The 15,964-nt window shown below is 49.3% G+C and overlaps 1 protein-coding gene across 1 annotated transcript in view; it reads left to right on the top strand.

The window, feature by feature from the left end:
• LOC136645333 (cytochrome P450 2J5-like) overlaps window positions 1–13,375 on the top strand; it is a 30,810-nt gene extending 17,435 nt beyond the window's left edge. The window contains exons 6-9 of the mRNA XM_066621564.1: window positions 1,468–1,609; window positions 2,044–2,231; window positions 3,062–3,203; window positions 13,182–13,375. Of these exons, the coding sequence (XP_066477661.1) occupies window positions 1,468–1,609; window positions 2,044–2,231; window positions 3,062–3,203; window positions 13,182–13,375 (666 nt within the window). The remainder of the gene's footprint in view (window positions 1–1,467; window positions 1,610–2,043; window positions 2,232–3,061; window positions 3,204–13,181) is intronic.
• Window positions 13,376–15,964: the final 2,589 nt, after the last annotated feature.

Genomic DNA, 15,964 nt, shown 5'->3' with positions numbered 1-15,964 from the left:
TTCGATGGCTCCACATCAGACCCCTTTGACATCCGAAGCGGAGCGAAGCAGGACTGTGTTCTTGCACCAACCTTGTTTGGGATTTTCTTCGCTGTCCTGCTGAAGCAGGCCTTTGGAACTGCAACAGAGGCATCTATCTCTGGACCAGATCAGACGGAAAGCTCTTCAACCTCTCCAGACTGAGAGCAAAGTCCAAAGTCCAGCTGAATTGTCTGTGTGACTTCCTCTTTGCCGACAATGCAGCTGTCACTACCCACTCTGCCAAAGATCTCCAGCAGCTCATGGATCGTTTTAGCAAGGCCTGCCAAGATTTTGGACTAACAATCAACCTGAAGAAAACACAGGTCATGGTTCAGGATGTGGACTCACCTCCCTGCATTACAATCTCTGCGCATGAACTGGAGGTTGTCCATGACTTTGTGTACCTTGGCTCAACGATCTCCAACACTCTTTCTCTCGATACCGAGCTAAACAAGCGCATCGGTCAAGCAGCTACCATGTTTTCCAGACTCACAAAGAGTCTGGTCCAACAAGAAGCTGACGGATCATACCAAGATCCAGGTCTACAGAGCTTGCGTCCTGAGTACACTTCGGTACTGCAGCGAATCATGGACTCTTCGCTCACAACAGGAGAGGAAACTGAACGCTTTCCACATGCGCTGCCTCCGATGCATCCTCAGCATCACCTGGCAGGACATAGTTCCAAACAACACAGTCCTGGAATGAGCTGGAATCCCTAGCATGTATGCACTGCTGAAACAGAGACGCCTGCGTTGACGCGGTCATGTTGTGAGAATGGATGATGGCTGGATCCCAAAGGATCTCCTCTATGGGAACTCGTGTAAGGAAAGCACCCTACAGGTAGACCACAGCTGCGATACAAGGACATCTGCAAGAGGGATCTGAAGGCCTTAGGAGTGGACCTCAACAGGTGGGAAACCCTGGCCTCTGAGCGACCCGCTTGGAGGCAGGCTGTGCAGCATGCCCTTTCCTAGTTTGAAGAGACACTTGGCCAACAGACTGAGGCAAAGAGGCAAAGAAGGAAGGCCCATAGCTAGGGAGACAGACCAGGGACAGACTGCACTTGCTCTCGTTGTGGAAGGGATTGTCACTCCCGAATTGGCCTTTTCAGCCACACTAGACACTGTGCCAGAACCACCATTCAGAGCGTGATACCAGAGTCTTTCAAGACTGAAGGTTGCCAACAACAATGTGTAGATGGTTGTGTTCATGTGTATCTATAGTGTTTTAATATATATTTTAATATTATTATAAGCTGCCTTGTGTACCCTTGGGAAAAAGGTGGGATAAAAACCAAATAAATTAATGTGCGAATATTGCTCATCTTATAAGTCATAATTCCTGCTCTGATTGAAAAACGTAATTTGGAGGGCCATCAGCAGAGTTTTATAGGCATCAGTTGCGTGATATTGGCATTCCGTCCTTTTCCTAATTTGTCAATAACAGAACAAGGATGACCCTGACTCCACCTTTGATGATGAGAATCTGTCCCAGTCTATTTTGGACCTCTTTGCTGCGGGGACAGACACCACTGCTGGTACTCTGCAATGGGCGCTGCTTCTCATGGCATCTCATCCAGATATCCAAGGTGAGATACACTTCTGCAATGAAACGGTCCCTGCTTTTGGCTGGGGTGGGGTGGCTACACCACTGATTTTCTGGGCTCAGCATCCTTGGGTCAAGCCCTGGGGCGAGTGGACAGATTTCCCTTACCCTCAGGAGACCTCCAGCAGCTAAAAATTCCCGCGGGATGCAACTGCATCACCACATGGGGAGTTAGATAAGATTGGGCTACCTGTTTGTTAAGACTGTGCTTATTTTCAGCGAACTGCCTGCATGCATGAAGGAATAAAGAGGCCAGGATTCTCCTTCCTGCCTCTAGTTCAACAGCTGGTCAGGTTTCTTTAATTGCGATAAATGGAATACTATTATGTGGAATAAAAATCCCTCAGTAATTGCCTAACTTCTTTGAGATGAATGTGGTGCCCAAACTAAAACATCCCTTCCCACCATTTTCCTTAGATAAGGTCCACAAGGAGATAGAAGATGTTTTTGGTTCCTCTCAAATAATCCACTATCAAGATCGGAAGAAACTGCCCTACACCAATGCTGTGATTCATGAGGTCATGCGTTCCAAATATGTCCTCTTATTTGGAGGACGCAGACAGAATATAGAAGATGTGAACATTCTTGGACATTTCATTCCCAAGGTAGAGAAGACAGATGCGGCTTCACTTCTGTATCCCAAGAGCAATGGACATCACAGGATAGAACTTCAACAGATGCTTGCGGACAGGAGCTTCCTGTGCAGTGCATCTCCTGGAGGGCAGGAAGTTCCTGTTTCTTTTCTCCTGTAGGCACTGCACTGTACAGGGCTTACCGGATCCTTCCCTCTTGTAGCCTGCACTATCTATTTATTTAAAGGTTTCTATGTGGCTTTTCTGGTGTTCAAAGCAGTTCACAACATAAAATGTAATAAAGTACAATAATAAAACTTTTAAATAGACACCTTAAAAGCAATTAAAACAATACAGATGCATGAAAAATGTAAAAGAAAAGCAACAAACAGCAACAAAAGATGTGCGAGTTAAAAAGGGGTCCCTAAAAGTTCCCTCCCACCTCAAACGCCAAGTGGAATAGTATTTTTTAAAACAGGGTTGCCCAAACCCCAGCCTGGTGAAAATTTGCAGCCCTCAGTGACCCCCAACTACACCCACTGGGAGCCCCCAGTCCCCAATGAGCCTCTGGGCCACTTGCTGGAGTCCTTGCTGTCTCAACACAACTGCTCTCAGCCTGACGGCCAACTGTTTGACCTCTCACATGTGGGTGATGGGCCAAGGCTCCCTCCGTTGCTTGATGTTTCATGTTTGTGAAGCAGCAGTGGCAACAAAGGAAAGGGCGGCCTTGCTTTGCACAAGGCCTTTTATAGGCCTTGAACTATTGCGAGACCTTCATTCATTCAGATCAGTTCCATCTCTAATATATTCAATTATGTAAATTTATGTAAACCTATTCTGAGTCAGCTGTTTCTTCCTTGCAGGGAACCACTGTTTTTCCAGACTCGCGTTCTGTTCTTCTTGATCCCAAGGAATGGGAGACCCCTGACGAGTTCAACCCATATCATTTCTTGGACAAAGACGGACATTTTGTGGAAAAAGAAGCATTTCTGCCATTTGGTGCAGGTAACCAATGAAGGCCAAACTGCCTTGTGATTGACAGTCATGTTTTTGAAGTTGTTTTGGGGAGAAAAAAATAATCCACTCATTTCTGTGCTTTGGAAAATAGTTAGATGTTATTATTAAGAATATTTATATACTGCTTTTCAGCCAAATGCGTTTGCAAAGTGGTTTAGGTAGCAAAATAAACAGTTCCCCTGCCCCAAAGGGCTCACAATCTAAAACATACAGAACAAGCACCAGCAAACAGCCTCTAGAAGGGATGCTATGTAGGGGTGGACAGTTGCTCGCCCTCTGCTCAGCAGGAGAGAACACACTTTGAAAGGTGCCTCTTTGCCCAGGTAGCAAGAAGGGGCAGTCACTGAATTTCCTCACTGCCGTGAAAAATGGGAACTTTTTCAGTATTCCAAGATGTTGCCAATCCACAGAAAAATGTTTTCCACCTCCTTGAACTTGGGGATAAGGAGAAAGTCATTTCTTTTTCCCCAAACAATCATGAGGATCCAAAACCACAAGACTAAATGCACCTTCTGGGGCAGAGAGGAACGGGTTTGGTGCCTGTTCTCCCATGCTTGTCTGTTCCTTGGCGATGGCAAGTGCAGGCAGAAGAAGAGTGAGGAAAAGCAGCCCTGAACCCTCCTGGAAGACAGCATCTTTCACAGTAGTGAGTATAGTGTTACTAGTGATCAAAACACTCCAGGGAAACCAGAACGTGGTCTATATCTCCTCTCCAAAGTGCTGTGCTGCCTTCAGGACTCCAAATGCCTAAGCTGCATTGTTTGCATTTGAGCTGGTCCACTAGAGGTATGTTAGTTGTGACCCTTTGCCAATGCACATCAGCCTAGAAATTACCATGACATATAAAGTATGGATCCTGAATCACTGCCTTGTCGTGGCAAAGGGGCTCGAGTAGCTCAATGAGGCTATGAGCAATGCTGTGTAGGGACACCCATGATGGACAGGTCACAGCGGAGAGCTCTGACTAAACAGGATCCACTGGAGAAGGAAATGGCAACCCACTCTTGCTGGTATCAATGCGAGGTCTTCCTTCATTTTTTGTGTGGTACAGTCACTTTGTTTGCAGTTTCACTCTGCTGCACACCAGGGAGTGGTCAGTGTCGCAGGCAGCACCCTGATAGCTGCGTGTGATCTTGATGCTGGGAAGGCTGGAGCGTCTGGTGAGAATCAGGTCGAGCTGGTGCCAGTGCTTTGATATTGGGTGTCTCCAAGAGACTCTATGTTGGGGCTTCATGTTGAAGAACGTGTTGCTGACACAGAGACCGTGATGACGGTCAGAAATGGGTTAAGTCAGAATGCCAGATGTAGGGGAGGGCACCAGGATGAGGTCTCTTGTTATCTGGTGTGCTCCCTGGGGCATTTGGTGGGCCGCTGTGAGATACAGGAAGCTGGACTAGATGGGCCTATGACCTGATCCAGTGGGGCTGTTCTTATGTTCTTATGACAGCAAAACTCTAGCAGGCGTTGGCTATTTTCATTATTATTATTATTGTTATTGTTATTGTTATTAACAGTATTTATATACCGCTTTTCAACTAAAAGTTCACAAAGCGGTTGACAGAGAAAAATCAAATAACTAATGGCTCCCTGTCCCAAAAGGGCTCACAATCTAAAAAGATGCAAAAAGAACACCAGCAGACAGCCACTAGAAAAGACAATGCTGGGGTGAGGTGGGCCAGTTACTCTCCCCCTGCTAAAAAGAGGAGCACCCACTTGAAAAAGTGCCTCTTACCCAATTAGCAGGGGTTCATCTTCCCAGTGCCGAACTGACCTAAGCAAGTGGGCCACGAACTGTGATCAGCACCAACTCTAGCATTGAAATAGCCGAGGATGAACAATGGCTCTTTTACGGGGATCTTCTTGATAGTGGTGGCCAGGTCATCATAGAATTTGTTTTTGGCTTCTGCTGGAGACGACAGAGTCGGTACATAAGCACTGATGAGAGTGACAGGTCCTGCTGATGACTGGAGCTGCAGGGACAAAATTCTTTCACTTCCCACAGTAGGTGGGATGATGGATTCCAGCAGGGTATTTCTGACCGCAAAGCCAACACCATGTTCCCTGGTTCCGTTTGGTGGTTTTCCCTGCCAGAAAAATGAGAAATTTCTCTCTTTGACAGATCCAGAATCTGGCAGCCTCGTCTCTTGAAGGGTGACAATATCTATCTGCGGTCTGCTCAGCTCCATGTCAATGACAGCTGTTTTGCGTGCATCGTCTATTTCTTGCAGGTCATCAGAGAAGACAGGTGTCATTGTCCTTATGTTCCAGGTGCCCAGCTTTAGGGCAGGAGTTTTCTGTTTTCTGTTGCATGGTGCAGAGTTGTCGATCCACTTGTCAGTTTTCACCCTAAACCCCATGCACCCCATGAGGTTAACGGACCGTGGCGAGGCAACACCTTACTGGCTGGGGACTGCCCAGCTTAAGGCGGGCAGAAGCTGCCCAATGAGATGCAATGATCTCTCCCACCATCGGAAGCAGCCCCTGGCGTCATGCTCTACGCCAATCAAGCAAAGACTTATAACCGGTAAAATGCTGCTTCCCGTGTTGTGCCAACGCCGTATGGCGAAGTTGGAGTGTCCTCTCCAGTGCGCAAAGCCTGGGTAAAGAAGGTATGGAGGATAGGCTGTTATGCATGCAGCAAATCCCCCCTCTCCACGTCGCTGGAATGGTCCAATGGAAAGGCAGAAGCCAATGTGGTTGGTTCCAGCGGTGTCGCAGGAGTTGCCAGAGCGTGACTGTGTACAGCCGCGAACCGCCTCAGGGACTCCGGCTCCTGATTTTGCCTCAAGGTTGACTCTGAAGCCTGTTCCAGAACTGGATGTAGCCACAAGGCAGTGGAGGTTTGAGGTCAGAGTTTTCCTTCTCTCAGAAGAGCTGCCTTCCCAGGCTGACGAGTTTCATCTACCCGGTGGCTGTTTGGTCGCCTCTTACAAAAAGTACAGCCAAACTGAGGGCCTGTTCTTATCCCCAGCCCCCAGGGGATGACGCAGGAGTGGAGGGGCAGAAAGGGAGATTGTGGGGGATACCCACATACCCACAACCCCCTCTCTTCCCCCACTCCATCCTCTCCCTCTGCAATTCCCAGATACCCACAACCCCCTCTCTTCCCCCTCCCCCTCTGCATCCTCCGTTTGCCTCAGCCCTGCTCTCCCTCTGCAATTCCCAGATACCCACAACCTGTTCTCTTCCCCCTCCTCTGCATCCTCCGTTTGCCTCAGTCCTGCTCTCCCTCTGCAATTCCCACACACCCACAACCCCCTCTCTTTCCCCTCCCCCTCTGCATCCTCCGTTTGCCTCATGCCTGCTCTCCCTCTGCAATTCCCAGACACCCACAACCCCCTTCTTCCCCCTCCCCCTCTGCATCCTCCATTTGCCTCATGCCTGCTTTTCCTCTGCAATTCCCAGATACCCACAACCCGTTCTCTTCCCCCTCCCCCTCTGCATCCTCCGTTTGCCTCATGCCTGCTTTCCCTCTGCAATTCCCAGACACCCACAACCCCCTTCTTCCCCCTCCCCCTCTGCATCCTCCATTTGCCTCATGCCTGCTCTCCCTCTGCAATTCCCAGACACCCACAACCCCCTTCTTCCCCCTCCCCCTCTGCATCCTCCATTTGCCTCATGCCTGCTTTTCCTCTGCAATTCCCAGATACCCACAACCCGTTCTCTTCCCCCTCCCCCTCTGCATCCTCCGTTTGCCTCATGCCTGCTTTCCCTCTGCAATTCCCAGACACCCACAACCCCCTTCTTCCCCCTCCCCCTCTGCATCCTCCATTTGCCTCATGCCTGCTCTCCCTCTGCAATTCCCAGACACCCACAACCCCCTTCTTCCCCCTCCCCCTCTGCATCCTCCATTTGCCTCATGCCTGCTCTCCCTCTGCAATTCCCAGACACCCACAACCCGCTCTCTTCCCCCTCCCCCTCTGCATCCTCCATTTGCCTCAGCCCTGCTCTCCCTCTGCAATTCCCAGACACCCACAACCCGCTCTCTTCCCCCTCCCCCTCTGCATCCTCCATTTGCCTCATGCCTGCTCTCCCTCTGCAATTCCCAGACACCCACAACCCGCTCTCTTCCCCCTCCCCCTCTGCATCCTCCATTTGCCTCATGCCTGCTCTCCCTCTGCAATTCCCAGACACCCACAACCCGCTCTCTTCCCCCTCCCCCTCTGCATCCTCCGTTTGCCTCATGCCTGCTTTCCCTCTGCAATTCCCAGACACCCACAACCCCCTTCTTCCCCCTCCCCCTCTGCATCCTCCATTTGCCTCATGCCTGCTCTCCCTCTGCAATTCCCAGACACCCACAACCCGCTCTCTTCCCCCTCCCCCTCTGCATCCTCCATTTGCCTCAGCCCTGCTCTCCCTCTGCAATTCCCAGACACCCACAACCCGCTCTCTTCCCCCTCCCCCTCTGCATCCTCCATTTGCCTCATGCCTGCTCTCCCTCTGCAATTCCCAGACACCCACAACCCGCTCTCTTCCCCCTCCCCCTCTGCATCCTCCATTTGCCTCATGCCTGCTCTCCCTCTGCAATTCCCAGACACCCACAACCCGCTCTCTTCCCCCTCCCCCTCTGCATCCTCCGTTTGCCTCATGCCTGCTTTCCCTCTGCAATTCCCAGACACCCACAACCCCCTTCTTCCCCCTCCCCCTCTGCATCCTCCATTTGCCTCATGCCTGCTCTCCCTCTGCAATTCCCAGACACCCACAACCCGCTCTCTTCCCCCTCCCCCTCTGCATCCTCCATTTGCCTCAGCCCTGCTCTCCCTCTGCAATTCCCAGACACCCACAACCCGCTCTCTTCCCCCTCCCCCTCTGCATCCTCCATTTGCCTCATGCCTGCTCTCCCTCTGCAATTCCCAGACACCCACAACCCGCTCTCTTCCCCCTCCCCCTCTGCATCCTCCATTTGCCTCATGCCTGCTCTCCCTCTGCAATTCCCAGACACCCACAACCCGCTCTCTTCCCCCTCCCCCTCTGCATCCTCCGTTTGCCTCATGCCTGCTTTCCCTCTGCAATTCCCAGACACCCACAACCCCCTTCTTCCCCCTCCCCCTCTGCATCCTCCATTTGCCTCATGCCTGCTCTCCCTCTGCAATTCCCAGATACCCACAACCCGCTCTCTTCCCCCTCCCCCTCTGCATCCTCCGTTTGCCTCATGCCTGCTCTCCCTCTGCAATTCCCAGATACCCACAACCCCCTTCTTCCCCCTCCCCCTCTGCATCCTCCATTTGCCTCAGCCCTGCTCTCCCTCTGCAATTCCCAGATACCCACAACCCCCTCTCTTCCCCCTCCCCCTCTGCATCCTCCATTTGCCTCAACCCAGCTCTCCCTCTGCAATTCGCAGATACCAAGAACCTCCTCTCTTCCCCCTCCCTCTCTTGCCCCTTCCCCCTCTGCATCCTCCATTTGCCTCAGCCCTGCTCTCTCTTTGCAATTCCCAAATACCCGCAACCCCCTCTCTTCCCTCTCCCTCTCTGCATCCTCCCTTACCTCAGAGCTGCATTGCCCTTATGCCAGTGTTGGAAAGCACTGACGTGAGGAGTTAGGATTGCGCCCTTAAAGGTTTAGTTTTGGGAGATAGAGTGCCTGAAGAACTGTGGACGGAGGCTCGCAACATTGTTTAGGAGGTGCAACTGGAACCATCCCTAAGAAGAAGACATGCAAGAAGGCAAAATGGCTATCTGAAGAAGCCTTACAAATTGCTGCAGAAGGAAGGAAAGCAGAAGGCCAGGGAGAAAGGGAAAGATCTACCCAACTGAATGCAGATTTCCAGAGAATAGCAAGGAGAAAGAGGAAGGCCTTTTTAATGAGCAATGCTGAGAAATAGAGGAAAACCGTAGAAGAGGAAAGACTAGAGATCTCTTCAAGAATATTGGAGATATCAAAGAACATTCCATGCAAAGATGGGCAATGATAAAGGACAAGAATTGCAGGGATCTAATGGAAGAGGACGAGATTACGAAGAGGTGGCAAGAATACACAGAGGAACTCTACAAGGAAGATCTTAATGTCCCTGATAACCATGATGGTGTGATCGCTGAACTTCAGCCAGACATCCTGGACTGCGAAGTCAAGTAGGCCCTCGGAAGCATCACTAACAACAAAGCTAGCGAAGGTGACAGTACTCCAGCTGAGCTCCTTAAAAGTTTAAAAGATGATGCTGTCAAAGTGCTGCACTCAACATGCCAGCAAATTTGGAAAACTCCACAGTGGCCTCAGGATTGGAAAAGATCAGTTTATGTTCCAATCTCAAAGAAAGGAAAAGCCAAAGAATGTCCAAACCACTGCACAATTGTGCTTACTTTCCATGTTAGCAGGGCTATGCTCAAAATCTTACAAGCCATTCTTCAGCAGGATGTGAACAGGGAACTATCAGAAGTACAGGCCGGTTTTCTAAGAAGCAGAGGAACGAGAGATCAAATTGTCAACATTCGCTGGATTACGGAGAAAGCAAGGTAGTTCTAGAAAAACATCTGCTTCATTGACTGTGCTGAAACTTTGACTGTGTGGATCACAACAAATTGTGGCATGTTCTTAAAGAGATCGGAGTACCAGACCACCTTATCTGTCTCCTGAGAAATCTGTATGCTGGTCAAGAGGGAACAGTTAGAACCGGATATGGAACAACTGATGGTTTAAAACTGGGAAAGGAGTACGACAAGGCGGTATGTTGTCACCCTGCTTACTTAACTTACATGCAGAGTGCATCATGCAAAAGGCTGGGCTGGATGAATCACAAGCAGGAGCTAAAATCGCCGGGAAAAATATCAGTAACCTCAGATGTGCAGATGATTCCACTCTAAAGGCTGAAAGTGAGGAGGATCTAAAGAACCTCTTGCTGAGGGTGAAGGAGGAAAGTGCAAAAGGGCAGAAGGTCTGGTCTAGAGCACAGGAGGTCTGGTTTAGAGGGTAGAGCATCTGTTAGCCCAAAGATAACATCTGAAGGTTGCCAGTTTGAGGCCACCAGCAGCTCCATGAATAGTGAGACCTTGAAGCAGCAGACAAACTGAGCTGAGTTATTCCACCTGTTCACTGCTGTGAGCGAAGAAGCATCTTGGCTGCCCTTCAAGTGAGAGATGAAGGAGCTGCTTGTCAGCCAGCGTGGGAGGCAACTGGGGGCCAGAAGTGATACCAGACTGTGAAAGATTTATCTGAAATGTTGTATGGTTCTTGAAAGATAGAACCTTTTTGTTATTGTAAAAATCCCCTCGCGGGTTTAGAGATAGACTGCCTATGTGAACCGCCTTGAATAAAGTCAGAGGAGTAATCTGATGACCAGAAAGGCAGTATAGAAATACCAGTATTATTATTACTATTTGTTTTATTCACATCAAAATGACAACACAGCTGATAATGATCGTATACACACAAAAAAACACAACATTTATCAGCTGGTAAATCCTCATCCACATGGACATCTGCCTGACATCTAGGTGTAGGTACTGACGAAGGATGGACGCTGTGCCAATTATGGCGGTCTCCTGTAATTTGACTGGTGTTATTGCCGGGGCATCCAGTTGTGCAAAGTACTCATTAAATTGTGTTGAGATTGTCCCTAGTGCGCCAGTTACTATTGGCAGTACTTTTACATGCTTCATCCAGATATGTGACAATTCTATGCACAGGTTGCGGTATTTGGATACTTTCTCTTGTTCTTCCTCCAAAATTCGCAAGTCGCCAGGAATGGCGACATCGATGATCAACATGCGCTTGGCTTCTATGATGGTAATATCTGGAGTTTTGGCCTCCACATATCTGTCAGTCTGTATCCGAAAGTCAGTTGTTAATAATAATAATAATAAAATGTGACTTGAAACTTAACACTAAAAAAACGAAGATCATGGCATCCAGTCCCATCACCTCAAATGGCAAATAGAAGGGTAAGAAATGGAAGCCATGACAGAGTTTTATCTTCTTGGGCTCCAGGATCACTGCAGATGGTGACTGTAGCCAGGAAATTAGCCATGCTTTTTGGGAGAAGAGATATGGGAAGCCTAGGCAACTTAGTGAATAGCTGACACATCACCTTGTTGACAAAGGTCCATATAGTCAAAGCTATGGTTTTCCCAATGGTAATGTATGGCTGTGAGAGCTGGACCATAAGGAGGGCTGGGCACCTGTAATGTCCATAGCAGGCAAAGAACCCTCCACCTGGTGAATGACCAAACACGGGGGGCTTTCCCTGTTGATGACGGGCAGTCGTTGGTGGAGAGAAGGACGGGAGACAGACACGGTTGCTTTTCACAGTCGGTTTACTTGTGTCAGACTTTGACATTCATGGGGCCTGTTACATCACAGGCCCTTTTGGCTTACATAGATTTTGTTAGCTCTCAAACCAGAGACAAAGCTAACAAGCTGGTTCATGGAAAGTTGCAGGCAGCTGAGTCACACTGAGTCAACAGAATTACACTGCACCTGTGCCTGCCACACCCTAGTTAACTGAGCAGAATCTGATTGGGTGCTCGGACTACTTAAGCCTCAGTCTGCAGCTCCACCACTGCAGTAGGTGTTAAACTGGGAAACTGTTGCCGGAGACTTTGATGAACGAATAACTGTTTATGTATATGCTGTAAATGACCTTGGACTGACTGACTGTGTTTTGTGGATACTAACTTGGATAAGGTAACGCTGGATTGCTGTACTCTACGTGTATGACCTGGACTGTTTTTGACTACTCTGTGTGTGCAACTCCTTGCTCAAATATACAACAGCTAATTCAAAGACTCTGCTGGTTTTTGTACACCCTGCTCTACCCTGGGACACCCTCTGCTACCCCCTCTGGCCATCTCTCTGGCACTGCTGCTGCCTGGGGAGGAGTGGCCTCTCCCTAGGCTGCCCAGGCTTCTTATGAAGCCTGTGTCTGACTTAACCAGCCCCACCCTTTCTGGCCACATGGCTGTTTGAGGCTCCCAGGAGGCCATGGGCCCTACTCCCCAGGAGATGCCCTGCCTGGGGGCCCAGTCCTGGCAGTACTTGTGACTTACCCCCAAGGAAGCCCCTACCTGTGAGGAGACCCTGGCCACCAGGGCTGGGCCCTGGTGATAGCAGCAAAGAAAAGACGTTTTCAAATTATGGTGTTGGAGAAGACTTTTGAGAGTCCCGTGGACCGCAAGGAGATCAAATTCTACAGGAAATCAACCCTGACTGTTCATTGGAAGGGCAGATGCTGAAGCTGAAATACAGTGGTCATCTCATGAGAAGAGAGGACTCTTTAGAAAAGACTTTGATGTTGGGAAAAACTTAAGGCAAAAGGAGAAGGCGAAGGGGACGGCAGAGGACGAGATGGTTAGATAGTGTCACCAAGGCAATGAACATGAATTGGGACAGATTCTGGAAGTTAGTGGCAGACAGGAAGGCCTGGCATGCTGTGGTCCATAGGATCATGAAGAGTTGGACACAGCTTGATGGCCACGACAACAATTAAGTAATAATTATAGCAGAATTGCTGCCTTGGCCCACCAACCCAAATTCCCTCCTCAGAGTCCAATCTAGTTGACAAATGGGGTATCTCTGTTGGAGACTGAGAGTCCATTCCCACCCACCCCCCAGCCCCGCCATGATGTAGCATGCAGCTGCACTACGAAGGAGCCACTTCATTACATTCTGGAGCGGGTCATTCAGGACACCTGCAAGAGGTAAGGAAAAAGACTGTTTCTTTGCTCTCTGTAGGCCTCCTGCTGGCCTATGGTTCTCCTGTAATTCCCTTCCCCTGCCCTCCCTGTCCTGTCCCATGACACACCCCATTGCCAACGTACCAATCCTGAGGCTGATGTGGTGTGGGGTCTCCAGCAGCGTGGCTGCAGAGCCATAGTCAGTTTGCAGCAGTGGTGGTGGTGTGTGCTGCCTTCCATCACTGTGCCTTTTGCGAGAGTGGGATGTTCATCCTGCAGTTGCAAATGGGGGACAGAGTTGGGCCGTAAGTGGAACAGCTATTACTCAGGCGCTGTCTTTCTCTTGTTTCTTCCTCAGGGCTGCGTGCATGTGTGGGGGAGCAAATGGCATGGATTGAGATCTTTATCTTCTTCACCAGCCTGCTGAGGGCATTCACCTTCCGCCCACCAGAAGGAGTGAAAGAACTCAACCAAGAGCCTGTAACAGGGATGACGACACATCCGCATCCTTACAAGCTCTGTGCTATTCCTGTTTGCAGTACTACAAACTAGTACAAATTAGTCGCTCACTTGCTACTTTCTCCTTTACATTCTGCCTTGATGTGCTGCATTGATCCTATGCTAGAAGTTCTCCACTCCAGATCTTGAAGCTGATCTACTTTTTTATCAGTTGCCACATCTCTCCCTATCAAAGCAAACTCAGCTCTTGTGTGCCTGTTGGATTACTTAAAACGAAACACTAAAACGGGGCCACCTAATAATCAAGGGAGGGTTCTGGGTAGTTGCTGGACTTCAGGCATTTTCAGAGTTCAGAACCTAAGAAAATATACCCCAAGGGGGCAGAATGTCCCAGAATGATTCCGGCGGCCAGCACATGCCTGGCTCACGGCTGACACACATGCCTAGAGAGACACACACATAGGCAGAGTAAGGGTCTCCCAACATTTCCCTTTCGTTTCCCCATAAAATTGGGCCGTAAGAGGGGGATGCCTGTATCACACCCCTGAAAGACTCATCCTCATATCTCTTGGATTCTCTTAGCTTCTCCAGGGCAGCTACATGGGCTCAGCCCCGCAGACCCTGCTCTTCTCTTTTCCCTGACTTGTCCCACTTGCAGCGGGGGCGTCTCACTGACCCCAGTCAGACAGGGCAGGCAGGGCTCCCTCAGGCCTCAGAGGGTGTCATGGGGAGGATGTCGACTCACCCCAGTCCTCTACCAGCCTGGGCATTTCCTTCACAGGTTGTAGTGGGCTGCCCAGTTCCTCTTTGTATGGAGGAACTGGGCTGCTTCCCCCCTCCCCCGAAGCAGCTGTCTCCAGCCTTCTCATCACAGGCCTGCTTTGAACAAAATAGGAGTCCTCTGGTTCTACCACTTCCTGGGCATGGCCCTGGTTCCCCTTCCCAGGTAGACTACAAAGATCACCCAGTTGGTGAACTACACTCACCCCAAGATTCTGCCACACACCCATGCCCAACAGCCCCCCCCCCCACAATTGCACACTTCCCTCCCCCTCTTGCCTTCATCTTCCTCCCCATGCAGAGCCTGCTTCTTGGAAAGGGGCAAAGGAGAGAAGGCTGGGAGTGGCTTCTCACACTTGCTGTGTTAGCAAGAAGCTTTTATTATTCCCCTTAATGCTGCTGGCCATGTGTTCCTCATATTCTTTCTTGGCCTCCTGTATCACCTTCTTACCTTTTTTTGCCACAGTTTAATGTTCCTTGTTATTCTCCTCATTTGGGGAAGCCTTCCATTTACAGAAGAAAGCTTCTTTGCCCTTTACAGCCTCTCTAACTTGGCTGGTTAGCCAAGTGGGCATCTTCCTGGACTTAGTTGAGCGCTTCTTCCTTTGCGGTATACACTTCCACTGGGCCTCTCTTACTGTTGTTTTAAGCAGCCTCCATGCACTCTGGAGAGATTGGACTCTTTTTACCTTCCCTTTCAACCTCCTTCTAACCAGCCTCCTCATTTGAGAGAAGTCCGCCCATCGGAAGTCAAGGGTTCAGCCCCCAGGATCGCCTTCTGACTGTAAATCCCCCACACCATTCCTTGCCCCACGATCTGATGTTCTACCTGAGCTGCTAAGATTCACACTGTCCAGAACTTCTCCACTCTGTCAAATTAAGGCAGATCATTGGTGACAAAAGCAGAATTCTTCCTTGTTGACTATTTATGCAAAAAGTGGATTACTGTATAAAACTAATTCTATACCTTTCAAAGACGGGGAAACTTTTTGCTTAATAAATTCTTTGTTAACATCGTGTATTTGCTCATATTGGGAATATTGGGAAAACATATTGGGAATCCAATTGAAGGGTTGGATTGCGCAGACTGCTGGTGCATAACATTAAAAAGGTGGCAGAGCAGCTTTTAAACTGACCCCTGGGGGAAGGCCGACAGGAGCCGAGTGGCATCCGGTTCGGGACTCCTCATCCCTATGGGACGAGGATTGGGAGGTTAGAGAACAACAAGGTAAAGTCAAATCCAAACATGGATCTGATATTTTGCACTGATGGGGACGGTGGAGATCTGTGGACGAGGGAGACAATGTTGGTTCTTTGTCACTGACAGATCATTATTGAGTGAAGGTGAGACAACTGGAGCTCAGGGACTCTGCAACAGTGCAGAGAACCAGTTTGGATGTGCTTCTAGGCTGCCCTCAAGTGCTTCTAAGTAACATACTTGGCTGTTCTGTCAAAACCTGAGTTGACCTCTGGATCTCTCCCTGTTTAACTAGAGCCACCCAAAGGGCACAGAGATGCCTGAAACAAATATTCCAAAGGATCGCTAAAGCCGTTGTGATACTGCTTGTTTCTATAGTCAGATAGTCCTGGATCCATAGTTCTGCATGCAAAGCATGTGATCTACCACTGAGCGATGTCCAGCACTTCTTCTGGAGAAGAATATGGAGGTTTTTGCGATTCACTGCTTTGAGTTGGAGTTATTACAGAATTTAAAAAGTAGCTTATTTGTTTTGGAGGCCATTCAAATCAAGGAATAGAAGAATTTAGGATGTTCGTAGTGTCTTATGCCACCACCAGCGTCCCATTCTCTTAATTGTGGAGTTCTGCTTAAATCAGCTTAGACCCCTTTTCTTCTGTTCTCCTCATTGCTGAAGCTCTTTGGTTCTCTGTTTCTATGAAATC

This window comes from Tiliqua scincoides, chromosome 3 (assembly GCF_035046505.1).
Source record: "Tiliqua scincoides isolate rTilSci1 chromosome 3, rTilSci1.hap2, whole genome shotgun sequence".
Classification (NCBI taxonomy): domain Eukaryota; kingdom Metazoa; phylum Chordata; class Lepidosauria; order Squamata; family Scincidae; genus Tiliqua; species Tiliqua scincoides.
The sequence above is the reverse complement of the archived record's forward strand: the minus strand, read 5'-3'. Positions and strand labels throughout refer to the sequence as shown.